This window comes from Pollachius pollachius, assembly GCF_949987615.1.
Source record: "Pollachius pollachius genome assembly, chromosome: 9".
Lineage (NCBI taxonomy): Eukaryota > Metazoa > Chordata > Actinopteri > Gadiformes > Gadidae > Pollachius > Pollachius pollachius.
This window is the reverse complement of record NC_136942.1, coordinates 21,980,681-21,997,408: the sequence shown is the minus strand read 5'-3', so window position 1 is coordinate 21,997,408 and position 16,728 is coordinate 21,980,681. Positions and strand designations below refer to the sequence as shown.

The 16,728-nt window shown below is 45.9% G+C and overlaps 1 protein-coding gene across 3 annotated transcripts; it reads right to left on the bottom strand.

Moving 5' to 3' along the window:
• Window positions 1-308: 308 nt before the first annotated feature.
• pkp3a (plakophilin 3a) lies at window positions 309-13,670 on the bottom strand. 3 transcript variants are annotated; one of them, XM_079743060.1, is made up of 14 exons: window positions 13,553-13,670; window positions 12,458-12,638; window positions 9,037-9,125; window positions 7,757-8,568; window positions 7,182-7,305; window positions 6,576-6,780; window positions 5,418-5,592; window positions 5,055-5,172; window positions 4,792-4,956; window positions 4,478-4,660; window positions 3,509-3,662; window positions 2,785-2,980; window positions 2,311-2,398; window positions 309-1,455 (listed from the first exon to the last, which is right to left on the bottom strand). In XM_079743060.1, exons 1-14 carry the CDS (start codon window positions 13,559-13,561, stop codon window positions 1,414-1,416), a joined length of 2,541 nt encoding a protein of 846 aa, XP_079599186.1. In that variant the 5' UTR covers window positions 13,562-13,670; the 3' UTR covers window positions 309-1,413. The 3 variants fall into 3 exon arrangements, with proteins under 3 accessions (XP_079599186.1, XP_079599187.1, XP_079599185.1); XM_079743061.1 differs by having other exon boundaries at window positions 13,559-13,576; XM_079743059.1 differs by lacking the exon at window positions 13,553-13,670 and having other exon boundaries at window positions 12,458-12,848.
• Window positions 13,671-16,728: the final 3,058 nt, after the last annotated feature.

The window sequence follows — 16,728 nt, the reverse complement described above, 5'->3', positions numbered from 1 at the left end:
TGCTCCTATCGAACAGATGACGTGAACATCAACTCAATGCTGTTTGAATGCTGTAATTTTCCCCATTAAGAGGCTGGTTGCTTACTATGTAAAAGGTGATGGCAAAAGCAAACACACAAAGCTATCAGGGGAAGGGTGAGGCAGCTGATGACAGGAATGGTTCCTGTCTGAGCAGGAGAAATATGCAGGGAGGGGCCGTCCTTTTACAGTTGTGATTAGTAATTTAAACACAAACACGATGAGGCCATGACATCCACCAGGCCCATCCACCACAGCACTCTTAAATGCTTTCATGTAAAATAATCAAATTGGTTGATGTTCTTTATTAAAAAAAATACATCTGATCTTGTGATAATATATGATATGAATTCAAATGCTGAAATATATACAGTGACATTTTCAACACAGCAGTTCTGGATTAATGTTTGTGATTAAACAAGAATTTCATTCTTATTCTACAAAGTATGTCAAGACCAAGTACCAAACAAAATACATTCTAGTTAGCATTAAAACAGAGCATGGCAGATTGGGCTGGTTCACATGCTGACTTTAAACCACAACCATTCTGAATAATTCTTACACCTTTATACATTTACATTATTTTAGGTTTCAAGATATGAAAATTGGGGTCTTACGGATTAATGTTTTTGAAAATTGTCACATTTATGATAAACAGCATAGAATTGTATAAAGAATGAGTTTTAAATGCTAAAACTTAAAAATACTAAATATTTACAGAAGTAATTTTCTAGATGCCTATACATCCACACACGCCCACTAGTATAGATCTTTTCTTTATGTGTATTCTTTTACTATTTCATTTATTTAACAAAGCACTTTTTACAAAATAACAATGAGACAAGGGACGCTATTTATATTAGGATTTATAAAATGCTAGTTTGAGGCCCTGTCACAGCGGTGTGGAGTAAACAGTAACGAGATGAACGAGATGGGACACTGAGTCTTTTTTTCGTTTTCTCGTGGGAGTGTTCACACGAGAAGGAGATTGCACAGGCCTTACTGGGCCTCACTGTTTAACTCAATCATTTCATTTGGATACATAAAACTAAGATGATACAGAGACAGAGAGAAGTAGTGAGAAAGAGAGAGAAAGGGGGGGAGAGAGAACAGGGTGGAAATAAAATCCCTGATTCCCTTTCTTTTTTCTTACCAATGTTCATACAAACAAATGTCAATCGTTAAGCTGAACACCATATCTATAATTTTCATTTTTTTCACAGAGTCCATCGCTTTTCCCAATGTAGCTGAACAATCCTGTTGTAGTGAACGCACGTTGAATGACCCCGCTCTCTACCCAGTAGATTCCTGTTCAAAAAGTCCTTGACGCAGATGATTATGTACATGTACATAGTAAAAGCACCTAGAAGATCAACCTGAAGTCGTTACTTCTCATCAGATAGACAAATCGGCAAAGTCTGGCCTCGTAAACCCTTTCTGTAAGACAGAGAGACAAGTCAAAACGTTAATGTGAGGCACCAGGGCGATCAAATGTTTCCACTCATACATTATGCATTGACAGTTTGGGGTTTTCCATTAAAGGAATGGAAACAAAAAGTTAAAAAGTTCTGCCGTAATGCCGGTAGAAAGGGGAAACGGCAGAACGCAAACACGCATTTTTGGTTGTGTCAGGACTTGTGTGCGTTACGCAATATACCACATGACCCCGCCCCTGGGTGCGGCAGGTCTGCACACCAATAAATCTACCACACCCCTGCCAACCGGGAGGTGTGCAACAACATGTGTGTGCGTGTGTGTGTGTTGGCGAGCTTGTATGTGTGTTCGAGAGAGAGTGAATGTGTGTGTAAGAGTGTGTGTGAGCTTGTCTAGGTGTTTGTGTTTGATTTCAAATTTGCTAGGGTGTTTTCAAACACCAGCCACCAAATGATGCGTTTTACGCTTTCAGGAATGTCAACCAACTGTGTGTGTGTGTGTGTGTGTGTGTGTGTGTGTGTGTGTGTGTGTGTGTGTGTGTGTGTGTGAGTGCAAAAGCAAAGCAAGCAAAAAAAGGGTGGAGTTAATGTTTCACAAAGAAGAGAAAGTTTTCACACTAAGCCGCTGCTTTTCTTTCTTCTGGTGTGTCTATGTGCTGAAATGAACAAGTTGGCGTCATATACAACGGTTATAATGGTCATTAGCCTCTCGATTGGCTCTCCAGAAACCGGCGTTCGGTGATCACCAGGTAGGCTCGGACCCAGACCACCTTTGACTCTCACTGCATGAGTAATGAGGCTACACTGGCCGTACAGGATCGTGGCATTCTTGAGGCGCATTCACACAGGACTTTCTTACCACTTTGTAGTCTTTGTGCAGTTTCTTGTACTGGAACATGTTGCAAAGAACCGTGGCCGTGGCCTTGGCTGCTTTCAACTTCCCCGGGCTGAGGAGATGAAACCACACAGGGAAGATTAACCATTGACGTAAGACGAGAAGGAGGAAAAATGCCAAGCAGTATTCAGTCATTCATTGACTTAAGTCTCGAACCGTTTAGCAGTCAAGTATGAACAATATTTTCTATTTTGTCAAACAAAGCGTGTTTCTTCTTCTTAACTTGAAGTAGTGAGCCTAAAGGCAGTGAAAACGAAATGCGTGTTGAAATGTGTCATTGGACAGTCATCAACGCATTTCAGACAAAGGGTTTCCTTCATGTGGAGGGAAAACCGACACAATTCTCACATCAATCTTTAGATGTGCTGTAAATTCCACGGTAGGAAAAAAAAAACACATTGTCCAATCAGGATGCTCCCTGTTTTAAGTCCCAGCTACCTGTTGTCGTGGGAGTTCTTGATGCCCACCAGCTTGGTGAGCCCATCGAAGAAGCAGATGTCTCTGGCAGCCACGGAGCTGCTGGTCACCAGGTTGTTGAGTATCCCACAGATGTTGACCACCACCTCGCTGGAGGGCTCCTTCTGGTTCCCGTCATCGGGCAGCTTTGACACCAGGTTGTTTACCATCTTGGTGGCTGCAGAGAGAACAACAACACCATGTTGAGACAACACATCGGTCTTCTGAACTGTCGCCATGCCTTGGAGTGTCCCTAGGGTGAATAGCACCACCACCAGACATCCCCCTGACCATGACTGAGTCAGGGCAGAGAGCTGTTACACAGCAGGAGTCACCTGGGGCTCAGTACAGGCCATGTATAGTAGTGTTTCACCCTGCTGTGTCATGTCATTTCTATCAGTCTGTAGTATCGGCCGCTATAACATCAAGGTCGACTTTGGAGATTTGATTTATTTTTTTTTAAAACTGTAATATTCATATGCATTTGAGTCATTATCTTTATACCTATTTTTATAATTTATTTGAAGTTGCCGGTGGCTCTCAGGCTACCTGAGGATAGTCAGGTAGCCTGAGGATAGTCAGGTAGCGGTTCAAGTTCTGTGCAAACTTGAACCTGAATTCTGGCGACAAAATGATTCAGGATTGGTTGAAGGCCCTTTTTAACCTGGCAGTGTATGGAGCCGGCGCGGGGCGAGTCCAGACTTACCCATATCGTTCTTGTCCTTGGCGTGGCGGGACAGGTTGCGCAGGAAGCCGGTGAGCGAGCGCAGCTCCAGGTCTCTGTCGGTGCGCATGAGATCCATCAGCACGGGCAGCATGCGCTCCTGCTCCAACGCCACGCGGCTCAGCACCGACGCCCACTGGGAACACAACGTGAAGATCGTTAGAGGATGACTCCGGCTCAGGCTTCTGGAGAAATTCACTACCCCCAAAGCTACCCCACGCACACTACAACAACAGACTATTTAAATACATATTTTACAGTAACTTGCACAGCATTTTTAACTAAAGAATCAACCGCGGCTGGTACCACTACCACTTGAAACCTTTACACTCTACTACACCTCATTACTGTTTTAGTTTCTCTACTTATTATTACTTACTTCATTTAATTTTATTTGTATTATTATTTATTATTGTGATCTATTGATGCTGCTAATTATTTTTCTTTATTTTTACATATTTTTATTTGTACTTATCTTTCTTTACATTATCTTGTGTTGTTGCTGCTATGTGGTTGTTGAAGAACAAAGCCTAATACTTTTACTCTTGTGTACTTCTACAATAAGTTTAAGTAATTCTGATTCTGATATTCAATACGCGCAACGTGAGACCAGAACCAACAAGACGCTCAAAACTCCTCATAACATGAGATGGGGTTTTCCTGGAGACATGAGGACAATGTGATGACGTTAAACCCTAACCCATAAACTCTGATATCTGAGTATTTCTTTTGCTTGAAACTCTTGGAAAAGATGGACCATATAGATCATTGGACAGGGAGGTTTTCCATTGTTCTGATTCCGACCAATGAGAGCAACGGTCCAACTTTCCCTGCAATGTTTCAGCGGAAACCGAGTAGGTTCATAACCAGCGTATGAAGCAGCCGTCCCCACAGCTTGTAAGTAACCCAGTGTGACGGTTCCTCTGTAAGGAACCACCAAGCCCCGCGCACCCTCTTGTCCCCAGCGGTGATGTTCTGCAGGGCTCCGCAGGCGGCCTCGCGCGTGATAGCGTTGATCTCACACTGGTGCAGAATGCGTTTGTACAGCGACACGATCTGAGGGTGCCACAGCCACTCCATCCCCTTGGGCACCCTGGCCACCTCGGTGAAGGTGGACAGGTCCTTGTCCTTCCTCTGCCGAGAGAGGAGACAAAGGATGTGGATGATTCCTACAGCTGATGTAGAGTATGTGCTGATGTGGTGCTCCGTGTTGTGCTGTGGAGCTCTGTGAGGGGCACAGGGAGTGCTGGCGTGGGCTGACTTACGTTTTTGGCCTTCCGGCTCTTATGGGTGAAGCAGCCGATGGCTTCCCCGTTGCCGGTGTCGCTGGCCCGGCTAGGCCCCTCCAGGCGCAGCATGGCGGAGGGGGGCAGCTCGCTGTACAGCTGGTAGGACAGGTTTCGGAGCACGCACACCGCATTCTCAACCCCCTGCACATCAACACACACACAATGGGAATGCTGTTTGCACACACAAGAACGGCATCTTCAGCAACAACATTGCGCTCCCATTGGCCGTGGCGTCCTACCTTGTCGTCTGCAGTGTTGCCCTCCAGGGAGCATTTAATGTAGCAGACCAGGGCGTCCACAAGCCCGTGGTTCTCCCTCATCTGCTGCCGAGTCTTCTCATTCACCGAGCTCAGGTTCCTGATGGCGGGGGACGGTCAGTGTCCAAAGGGACGGGAGAGGTGTTTGAGAGGCGATATCGATATGGTAGATACAGGCCTCTTTGGTCAGGTAGTTCATATACAAGACTTGAGAATGAAGTACCACAACCGCACACCATACAAAGAGAACAAAGAGTAAGGTTTGAAAGGTGGTACTCTTTCAAATGTATTTCAAATCCGATTTTGGCTTTGTGCGTGTGTGCGTGTGCACGTGTGTGTGTGTACCTTAAGCATCCAGTGGTGTTATAGAAGATGTCTGCCTCGGAGGAGGTCTGCTGGATGGAGTCCCCGTCTGCGGTGCCACACAGGGGGATGAGGATCTTCTCAGTAAGCTCTGGCAGCGTCTCCTTGGCCAGCTTTTCCTTCAGGTTGTCTTTGGACGACAGATTCCACAGGATGCCTGAACAAACACAAAAGACAGAAGGGTTGGCCCACTGGCTTGATACAGACCTTATCAGTCATCAGACTTCTTCAGCCTGTTTTCAGGTTTTCACTTTGCAATTACGCTTTCATTAAAGAAGCTGTCATTATAAATTAAATCCATGATGAAATTATAATTCCATTATGGAACGAAAAGTGGATTTCAACAAATCGTAAACAACAGATGGAGTTTCTAAAGTGTATTTGTTTGTTGTGCAATTCTCACGCATGTCAAACCACTGAAAATCCTGTTGTTGGTAATCCAAAGACTAACAAGGCCTTTAGGCATGCGAGGGGTGTGGCAGACATAAACCAAATGGCCACTCCTTTCTCTTCCTCCCATATCAACACACCAGGAACAAACAGGCCCTGCACTACAAACAGCACCTGCCCAACTACACAACACATTAAACAAAACCAATGTGGGATTTGTTTTACATTTTTTGCTCTAAGCACTTTAACAGGATTGCGATTCAGGCACCGAACAGCTTCCTTTGCTTCCTCTGGAAGCAAACACAAAAGTGAATTATAGTCTTTGACGGCTCAGAGCAAAGTGTGAGATAGGGTTTAATTATTGACTAAAAATCTCGCTCAGTTAAGGTGGATTTTGTTTAAATGTATTTTAGGTAAAGAGCGATTATCGGAGTGTGTGTCTCTGGATGAGCCATTTGAGATCGCTCCCGGCTCATTTCTGACCATCAGGGCATTTCTTCCGTGATTGGTTAGGGGAATCCACCGTCAATCACAGTTGTGTGAACTGCAACACACCTCAAGGGGCGGAGACTTCGAGGGAGGGAGGGAGGGAGGGAGGGAGCAAAGAGGGCGGGACATTTTGCAGTTGTCTAGTTTTTAAAATCTTATATTCTTACAATCTTTTCTGCTCTCTTGCTCTACCCAAATAACAAAATTGCACCTCCTCCTAAACCTTGTGGAAATGCCTTTGCCTTATATTTGCTGTTTTACCGGTGATGTTCTTGCGCAGCTCGTCGTCGGTCTCCTTCAGGGCCTCCACCAGCTGGGGGATGCCGCCCTCGTCGATGAGGGCCACCTTGTTGTCCATGTTCTCATAGATGAGGTTCCTGGTGGCGCCGGTAGCGAAGCGCTGCACCTCCTCGTTGTCACAGTTGAACAGCCTCACCAGCTCGCCAACGCCCTTGCAGCGACGCACCTTTGGACACGGGTGTGAGGAAACATTAGATCAGCACTACAGATTAAACCACTCCACTCTCACTCCTAGTAGCCTCCACCGGAGCAGCAACCCCTTCTCACTCGTAAACCCCTCCCTCTGGTGATTAAACACTAATAATAGACAGTACATTGGCAAATCAGTTTTAAACTACGTGTAATATCAACGACGTATCAGCGACATACATCTAATAGTGTCTATTTTGTTCAGTAGATGTTGTTCACCAAATAAGACCACAAAAACAACACAACGTTGTGAGACTGCTTCAACGACCCCAGTGGTGTGGAATGTTAGCAATGCACTGAGAATCACGCTGGGGAACGACGTTGGGACAGCGAGCGAGCGAGCAGGGGTGTGTCGGCTCAAGTTCTGCACTGGGCTACCTCTTGTTTTGCATCGTTGCTGTTGTAACACTCGTGCTGGATGTAGGCCGCCCCCAGGACTTGCAGGTTGGGGTCCGACACCCTCAGGTACTGCACCGCGGTGGGCATGTCCAGACTGTGGATCCTGTGAATCAAGCAGCAGCAGCTCAACGACTACAACTAGCAACGAACCATCATGTCAATAACATGGCCATTGAGTCATTTCCTTCTGTGTATTGCGGGAAGGATTGGATATTTCTATAATTATATTTCCCGGCAATAAGGGAAGCCACAGTAATTACTCGTAAATTAGAATCGCTCTCTGCCTCTAAAGCAAAGTGTTTTCTGCTTCATTTGACGACGTGGTCTCTCCATCTGCCTGAGGATCCACAAGCGTACAGTGTGAAATGTGAGGTCTAAGATCGCCACACCCAACCCAGGCCTTCCACTCTACAACTCTGAATAAATAAATTCTCCTAGAAACTGTCATCAGTAGTGAATAACATACTGCCCTGTTAGTCGTTCATGCGTTTGCTGATCAGACTGTGCATATGTAAACCATCCATTCCGTTTGCAGCTCGGGGGGGTCCACTCACCCGCTCAGGTTCCCCAGGCTGCCCCGTTGGTCCATGGCTCCGTCGTACACGTCCATGCCCCGGCCCACGCTGTGCATGCTCTTCACCGACATGGCCCGGGACATGGTGCCAGGACGCTGCATCATCATCAGGTTGCCCTGGGACCCGGCCATCCCGCCCAGGACAAAGCCTCTGTCCTGCCCGCCCCCCATATAGCTGCTCCCGCTGGACATCTGGTGCTGCAGGGTGGAGGCGCCTGACACCGAGCCCATGCTGGCCCGGTTGCGGTTGTTGATCCTGTTGATGGTGCGGAAGGCGGGGCCTTTGTAGGAGTGGGACTGCTGGACCATCTCCGCCTCCCCTCCGCCCACCATGCTGGCGCCGCGGGACAGCGTCCCGCTGAGGGAGCGCCTCATGGGGGCCTGGTAGGCGGCGCCGCCTCCCTGCATGGTCTGCCTCATCTGGGTGCTGTAGCCGTTGCTGACGTTGTGGGTGTACTGCCTGGAGAGGGTGGCGTCGCGCTCAGACACCATGCTGCCCGCGTCGCTACCATCCGCCATCCAGGAGTTCACGTGGGCTGACTGCGGCCGCATGGAGTGCAGGGAGATTATTTCCGGGTCGCCTCGGCCCATGCTCATGCTCATCTGTTGCCGGCCGGCTCCCTGGTAGCCCCCCATCACCACGTCCCTCTGCTGGTACGTCACACTGCCTCCACCTCCACCTCCGCCTCCTGCCCCCGACATGCTGACACTGTTGTGCTGGCCCAGGTCCACGGCCGAGCGTGTGGAGTAGCCCCGCGGCATGCTGCCTGAGTACTGGGACATGCGTGGAGCCTGGATTCCAACGGGAAGAGTGAGATCAGATATCAGTAGTGGACAGAGTAGAGTTGCAGGCACACAGCAGAGGCCCTGATACAACTGAGAGAAAGTCCTGAGTGAAAGAACACAGCCCAAGAGGGTACTGATGAGGTTACACAGTCTCCAGGAGATAACCCAATCTTGCAGCAGTTGCAGATAGAGGTACCGTTTATTCTAATAACACCTTCTCTCTCACTCTGGTGGAGAGCCTTCAGGCATTGGGTCTGAAATGGGAGGTGAGCTCCCCAAGGCCTGTGTGCTGAGCTCATCACAGCCTTGTATGAAACACTACGTAAACGGCGGGCCATCGACCTGCCCTGCGCTGAAGTCATAGTCCCCTGGTCAATGATTAGCTCCTCCAGCGCCGGGTGGAACATACTTGATGGATGTGCCGTGTCTTTCAGGGTTGGTGGGAAAAGGCGCATGGCAAAATAAGGAGATTACCATGGCTTTGGTAGGGTTGTACACGAAGGACTTGGAGCTGTAGCCCGGGTTGTACGTCTGGTATTTGCCGGAGGAAGAGCCGCCGTATTCTGAAATGAAACAGACTGGAGGTTAACCCCAACGTGCAGTGCTCTGGTTTCACTTCCGTCTCAGGGCTTCCAAATCCTTCTCACAGCACGGGACAATGTATTGTGCAGTAGAAGGTGGTTCACTTTTCAACGCAGTTCATTTTTTATGTTCATTAATACAGTCTTTCCCCTTTCAGACTACAAACACACCAATGCAATACAAATGAAACAGGGAATGCATGCAGACTGAATGTTTATAAAACATTTATAAGGGTCATGCTGCCCCCCATCTGGTCCCCTCCTGGGACCCCCTTATGGGTCCTAATCCACAGTCTAGAGCCCCCATTACAGGAGGGTAATCCACAGTCTAGAGCCCCCATTACAGGAGGGTAATCCACAGTCTAGAGCGCCCGTTACAGGAGGGTAATCCACAGTCTAGAGCCCCCGTTACAGGACACGAATGGAGGGTAGCTAGGTTCCCTGGCTGGGTATATTCATATGGACACATGGTTCCCATTCCTACTCATCATTTGACAATCGTCTCAGACCCGACATTAGGGGGGCAACATTTTTACATATATTATAATGTCCTATGGTCAAACATATGTAATAACACAAAAGTTGTCAAACCATCATAAACCCTGAATAAATAAAGAAATAAAGAAAGAAAGATCATGCCAAAGAACAGGACATTATATACAACTGTTTGGCCAGTATAAAAACGATAAATAAAAACCATGGGTACAGAACAGGACATATTTGGAACTATAAAATAAACACAGTAATTTGCTATGAGAAACAGGGCCATCAACAGGTGCAGCCTTTAGTAGGCTGTGGGCTCTGTCCCATTGCCTTTAGGTTAGTTATACGATTATTATATTAAGTAGTTCTTCAACAGATATACTGTGAATGAGCTTTTCAACGCGGCAGAATCAAAGACGAAGTGTGGAGTGTAAACCAGTGCATCATATTGAGTATATAGATGGTACACAACTAGGCAACATGTGTTTACCGCTCATGAACATGGTGACGTTGTCTTGTCGATGAACTGATATGTGAAGAGATATATTTGTAAGGGTGAGTCAACATGACACACTGCACCCTCTCTCACGTCACTAGCTGGTTGGAGGCCAGAGTCAGACGGCGTAGACAGCCACAAAGAAACCATTCTCAATGTGTTGTGTTAAGCTTTGGTCAGCAGCAAAATTGCAATAGTGCAAGAATTTTAGCCTCTACCCTGGAGGTAAACATTACTCTTCTCAGTCAATCTGGCATATTTTCATTGTCAATCTAATGCTGCAGAAATTAGGACTAGCCAGGCCTCAGCTATATAGCTATTGATACTTGAATAAATTTGTGTTTGCCTTAAATGATATATCCATCATGGTAACAAAGTAACAGGCCAGGCGGCTCTTAAGCAAACACTAAAACGCTTTAGATAGGAATTCAAGAGTAGCTCTTAATACCAGACATTCTGTGTATGTGGGTATCAAGCATACCGACAAGTCTGCACTGCACTCATGTTTGGTAAACAAAGGGGATGGAAAGAATAAGCCTGCATGGCAGGAGAAGCCTGCTGATGTGATGTAACATTAAGGAACACAACAGGCTTTGATACTGGCTGTCCTTCTCAGTGACACCAGGGTCCAATTCTGATGAAGAAGAATCAGATTCCCTAACAACATGAGGAGGTGTCAGAACGCACTCCTAGGCAGATCTCTGGCAGTGCGTACGTAAAAGCATGTGTGTGCTTGTGCGCATGTGTGTATGTTTGTTTGTGTTTGCGTGAGTGTGGTTGCGTGTGTGTGTGTGTTTGTGTGTGTGTGTGTGTGTGTGTGTGTGTGTGTGTAACTCTGTGTGTGCGTGTGTGTAACTCTGTGTGTGTCAGCAGCGTTCCCAGGTAAGGAGATGGGAGGGGTAAGCTAATTTCACACTCCGTCGCTGCAGGGTAAAGGCACCAAAACCGGTTGGGACAGCAGAAGGAGAGGGAGAGACAGAGAGAGTGAGAGAGAGAGTCCTACCTTACCCCAGCCCCACCCATCCACCGAATCCACAGCAACACACCCTCAAATCTCAACTTGTATAATGCAGATAAAAAACACACCTTGTTGAGCTGGTTATCAACTGATGGGCCGATGGGGCTGAACAATCAGGGAATGCTGACACGTTTATGATGTCTCAGTTTTACCATCAAGGATTGTTTCTCTCGTCCCCTTCTTTATTCCAGATATTTGCTATTATATATATATTATATAATAATTATGCTAAATTAAATGCAAGGCTACCAAGAAAAGGTGCCAGGTTTTTTGCTCTAATCCTTCCTATCCAAACACATACAGTACCAAAAGAGTCCCACGCTCCACTGCTATGTTTCACAGCCATTAGTTGGCTGTGTGGTTTGGTGAATACTGAACGGTAACCATGGAAACCGTCAGGTGTGGTACAATATAAACAGCTTCAATGGCTGATAGAATCATAAGCCTTCGCTGGACAAACCGGGCAGGACGTATAGCAAATGATGTGGCTTTCCCTGTGACCCTTTTCAGCCAAAGAATGCTTGGTCAATACTCAGGCTAATCCTATGACTCATGATGACAACACAAGCTGCTGGGCCCTGCAGCGTTTGTGCCCAGGGCATCTCCTGAGACGACCAGCGCTTTGCAATTACATCAACGTATTCATGTTATAAAAACTGCAGAGAGGCATACAGTACATCACCATACCCAGCTGGGCTAATTCTCAGTGAAACTGAAACTGACACACACACACACACACACACACACACACACACACACACACACACACACACACACACACACACACACAGAAAGTCCATCTCGCCACTGACAGTAATCATTTGACATACAGGGCTGGTTCCCCTTCTGCCATTTGTCTGGTATATTTCTGAAAAGTCGCGTCTCGGAGTGGTCTAGACCTGAAACCCAGCACTGAGGAGTCGGTATAGTCCCCCCACAAAAGTCCCCCCACTCCCCTCCTATCAGGTTGCCATTTAGGCACGTCCGCAAAATGAGCGTATTGTATGTCCGCGGTGTTGTGAGCTGCAGCTCCACTCGCTCCACCGGTCAGCCCGGGGACCAGATGGCGGACGAGGCTCCACCGATACTAGTGGAGATAATATCTACCACCCAGAGAGACGAAATGTCACACTAATTAACCGCGGAACAAACGCACACAAAAGCTGCACACCTATACACACATGTACATGACACTAGACTCAGCGGGGGTTGGGATCAAACAGGTGTTTTATTCGGCTCTTAATACTCGTAAAACTTCTCACGCGTCACTGTCATGTGTGGGACTCTACCCGCATCGAGGGGTCTGCTCCGGCTTACCTGAGCTGGCGTACCCCCCTGCTCCGCCGTTCTGCCGAGGGAGGGTGGACTTCTCGGCCAGCCTCATCTGGACCTGTTGCTGGACCCTCCTGGCCCTGGCCGCCTCGTCCGACACTGTGGTCCCACCCTGGCCGATCTGTCCGTCCGAGGGGAGGCCGTAGGTGGTGACTGAGGTGTGGGGCTGTAAGGCGGACAAAAACACGCTTTCGGAGGCTGCAATGGTGCTCATGGTGAACCGATGGTCAGGCGGTAGGCTACTTCCAGTCCTGAACTATGTAATAAGTAATCAAATAAGCGGGGTAGTGGAGCACTCGGTCCCGTGCGTCGGCGCTTCCCTGTCTGTGTTTCTCAGTGCGCAGAGACCGCTCTCTGGAGGCTTTGAGTCAACAGTAGGGTGGAGTCTGACGAAGTCATGGCTGCTACCTGCCACAGGTGAGCCGTGAAGCCGTGACTCATGCAGGCTGCAGGCATAGTATGCAGACGACAGATCCCTTGACTTTACCTGGTTGATTTACCTGTACGTGTACGTTAGAAGCCATAAAGACCATCAATCATTCACTGGATGAAGCCTATTTCACAAAAATGTACCATATTTTATTGAAAATTTTGAATAAATAGCCTTCTTTTGAAATTAAATGATTGAATACTTTGTGTGTTCCTATGAATACCCCATGCTGTGTTCCGCGGTTAGGTTCGCCTGGTTTTGTTTTAAAACCCCATGAAGGGTCGTAGTGAAATTACAGCCCTGAAATGACGTCACACTGTTTTACATAATATGATGAGTGCAGTACGGAGAGGAGGCCCTCGTCCAAGATACTAGTTACATCGGCTAATTCTGAATTGATTGGAGATGCAATCTAAGCTCTTTTTATAACCTGTAAGAAAAAAAGACTAAAGTTATGAACGTTTTCTAAAGAAGCATCAGATTAAATAAAAAAATAAGTTTCTCTAAATTCCCTCCATTTTTAAGTAAATTTGAAATTGTTTGCATAATTGTTATTATCAAGGTATTCATGTTTGCTTTTCCGTCAAACAGAGCTCAGCGATTCTAAATATCTCATATGACTACTCCATTTTAAATCTGGTAAAACTTACCGTTACCATTGAGACAATCTTGGTAGTCTTTAATCAAACGTCTCCTCTGCTTATTGATCGAGGTCTCTGCTCTAGTCGAGTGGAACAGATACAAACAGGCGTTTTGATGTGTTTCGGCCACCACCCAAACAATTACAGATGACGCCTCTCCCCCACCCATGCTGCAAGGTACGTGTCGGACAGCAGAAAGTGATGACGGAAGCACCAATGTGTATGGTGTGTGTGTGTGTGTGTGTGTGTGTGTGTGTGTGTGTGTGTGTGTGTGTGTGTGTGTGTGTGTGTGTGTGTGTGTGTGTGTGTGTGTGTGTGTGTGTGTGTGTATGCGTGATTGTGTGTGTGTGTGTGGAAGAGAGAACCCCAAAACGAGGTCATGCTGGCTGAAACGGGGCATAGTATTGTTCTCAGTGGTAGGGTGCAGGGGGTGCAGGATGTTGGTTTGGATCGGTCCTGTCGTTTGGCACCCCCTTCAAGAGCTTCAGTTTGTGACCTTAACTAATTTGTCTCATGGCATGATCGGATGTGGCAATCCTTTGGCATATTTAATCGCTACATGATGTTGACTCATTAAGTAGAGCGGATTATTCAGAGCTTTCACAACCACTGGAATACCGAGAGAGAGAGGGATTGATAGAGAGAGAGATAGCAAGAGGCAGTGTGATAGAGAGAGGGAGAGTGATAGAGAGTGATAGAAAGTGATGAAGAGTGATAGAGAGGGATGGAAAGGAATGGAGAGTGATAGAGAGCAACAGAGAAAGAAAGAGGAGACAGAAAAAGAAAGGGATAGAGAGTGAGAGACTAGAAAGACAGACCAAATGAAAGGACTGTGACACACCTGTGCAGCACAGGTGCGATTTGTGTCCAACCGGTTCTGTGATTCAACTGGCCAGACTTCTCCTGGTGACTCAGCTGCAGTGATGAATGGACGGGAGGTGTGTGACAGATGTCCCGCTTTGGAGGGACAGTCACGCATTTCCATTACTTTTTACACATCCCACAAGTTGAGACGTTGTCCCGCATTGTTGTTTACAGTCAGACGCGATATTTTTTGTGTGTTTTATGATCTGTCATTTATCAAATAGCTGTATGCGGGGACAGTAGTGAGGGCTGTCATCAGGGGGCGGGCGGGCTGTTTGATCATGTCTATAAAACTGGGATGCGGACACAGGTTAAGGGCACGCCCACCAACAAGAAACAATGCAAAGGGGCAGAATATAAATGTTTTGTTTTTTTTAAGTTATTTTAGACTACCTCGATGCATTGGTATCCCACATTGTCCCACATTGTCCAACACAAACGTAGTCTTTGTCCCACATCTGGTGAATCGGGATCTGGTCACCCAATGTCCACCCCGCTGGAAAGCAATGCCACCGACCACAGAATGCATGCGGTGGTGTTTAATCACGGTGTAAAACAAGGAAAATACTCAATGAATAGACTAATTCCACCTGAATACAAACACTGCTGCTGAAACACCTGCAGGTTATCCTGTTATTGCAATTATGTTTATGTTTGAGTTGCTACAGTTAATTTGTAATGAATATTCATTAGTATGACATATACAATGTCTTCTTTTGTTTGCCTCGTGCTCTTCTTCTTAACCTTTGATGAGTGAAGGCCAACCGCTCAGAAGATGAAGAAATCAGACGCTCTTTGAGGAAGAGCGTTGGGTTTACATTTAGTCATGAAACATTCATAAGGTTATTTAGGTGTGTCTTGGTAGATCATAACCATAAATGCATTCGAAGGAATGTGAATGCTGAGGCTTTATCATATTTAGTGGTTGTGTTGTGGTAACAATAATGGTACAATTATTGACCATGAGTTAAGATTAGTGTATGAGGTAACAAACATTATTATATAGCATAGGGTTAGGGTTAGTTATAGGGTTAAGGTTAGAGTTAGGGTTAGTGAGTTAGGGTCAACCCTTGCCCCAACCCTATTACATAATGTATAATTTAAAACCTTAGTTACCATGATCACCATTACCTTTGTTATAATGAACACCATTATTAAACATGAACACCATTAGTTAATTCTTACTAGAGTTAGATAACTGACCATTAGTTAACTGCCATTTAATTAGTAGGTTAATTGTTAGATCATTCCAGTGGCGAAGCTAGACCTTTTTCGGGTGGGCTCAAACCCACCCAAAACTTGCCTTAGCCCACCCTATCGTTTCGTCCTCAAATCTAATATTCTTCCCTTTTACACAAGCAATGGGAGGATGGGTGCTGTACACTAATGAATAGGCTCAAATGGGCTTGCGAAATCGAGCGCAACCTTCCTGCAGGAATCTCTTACCTCTGATTGGTGGGTGGGCATCTCCTGTTTGCCAAAAAAATAAAATGCAGCACAAGCGCACCTAACATAGTTTCTGCTGTTTCGTCTGTCAAAGAGGCTAGCTAGTCTTTTTCAGAAAATCCACGATTTCCAACTGTGTTATAACATGGCCAGGTTATAATTCATTTTAAAACCTTGACATAATCTGTCCGATGTCTATTAAATGACAGTTGACCATAAGGTGATTCTATCTATGCCTCTTCTTGAGTTGTTTCATGTTTTAGTCGGCAGAGGCTTGAAATGGTGCATAGCATGATAAACATGATAAGGCGCAAGGAGCAGAAAAAGTTGACATGGGTGCTAATTTTCAGTTTAAAAAAACGCTGGCATTATTTTATCAGCTGAGGTCGCTTTCATTGCCATAACAACGTGAGCTAATCAAGTTCTATAACAATGTATGGGTCCCTGAAAGTGAGGCGACGCAGTTTAGTGCTCCCAAAATTGTGGTCTGTTTCTCATAGAATTAGGCTAGTAGGCCTACATGTTGTACTTGTGGACTTTTTTGCATCACAAGCTTTATAAAAATGTATGTTGATACAATTTATTAAAATGTGTGGGTCCCTGAAAGTGAGGCGACATAGTTTAGTGCTACCGAAATAGTGGTCAGTTTCTCATAGTATTAATCTAGTACATGTTGTACTTGTTGATTTCACAAGTCTTATAAAAATGTATGTTGATAATATAATAATAAAAATATTCTGATATTGATGAAACAATATTTGTTTTGAAGTTCGCATTTTACCTGATTTTTTTGTCTTCACAATTTTAGTATCCATTTTCCATATTTATCATGTATTTTGAAAACCAATGCGTTTCAGTAACTGTGTACATACAAA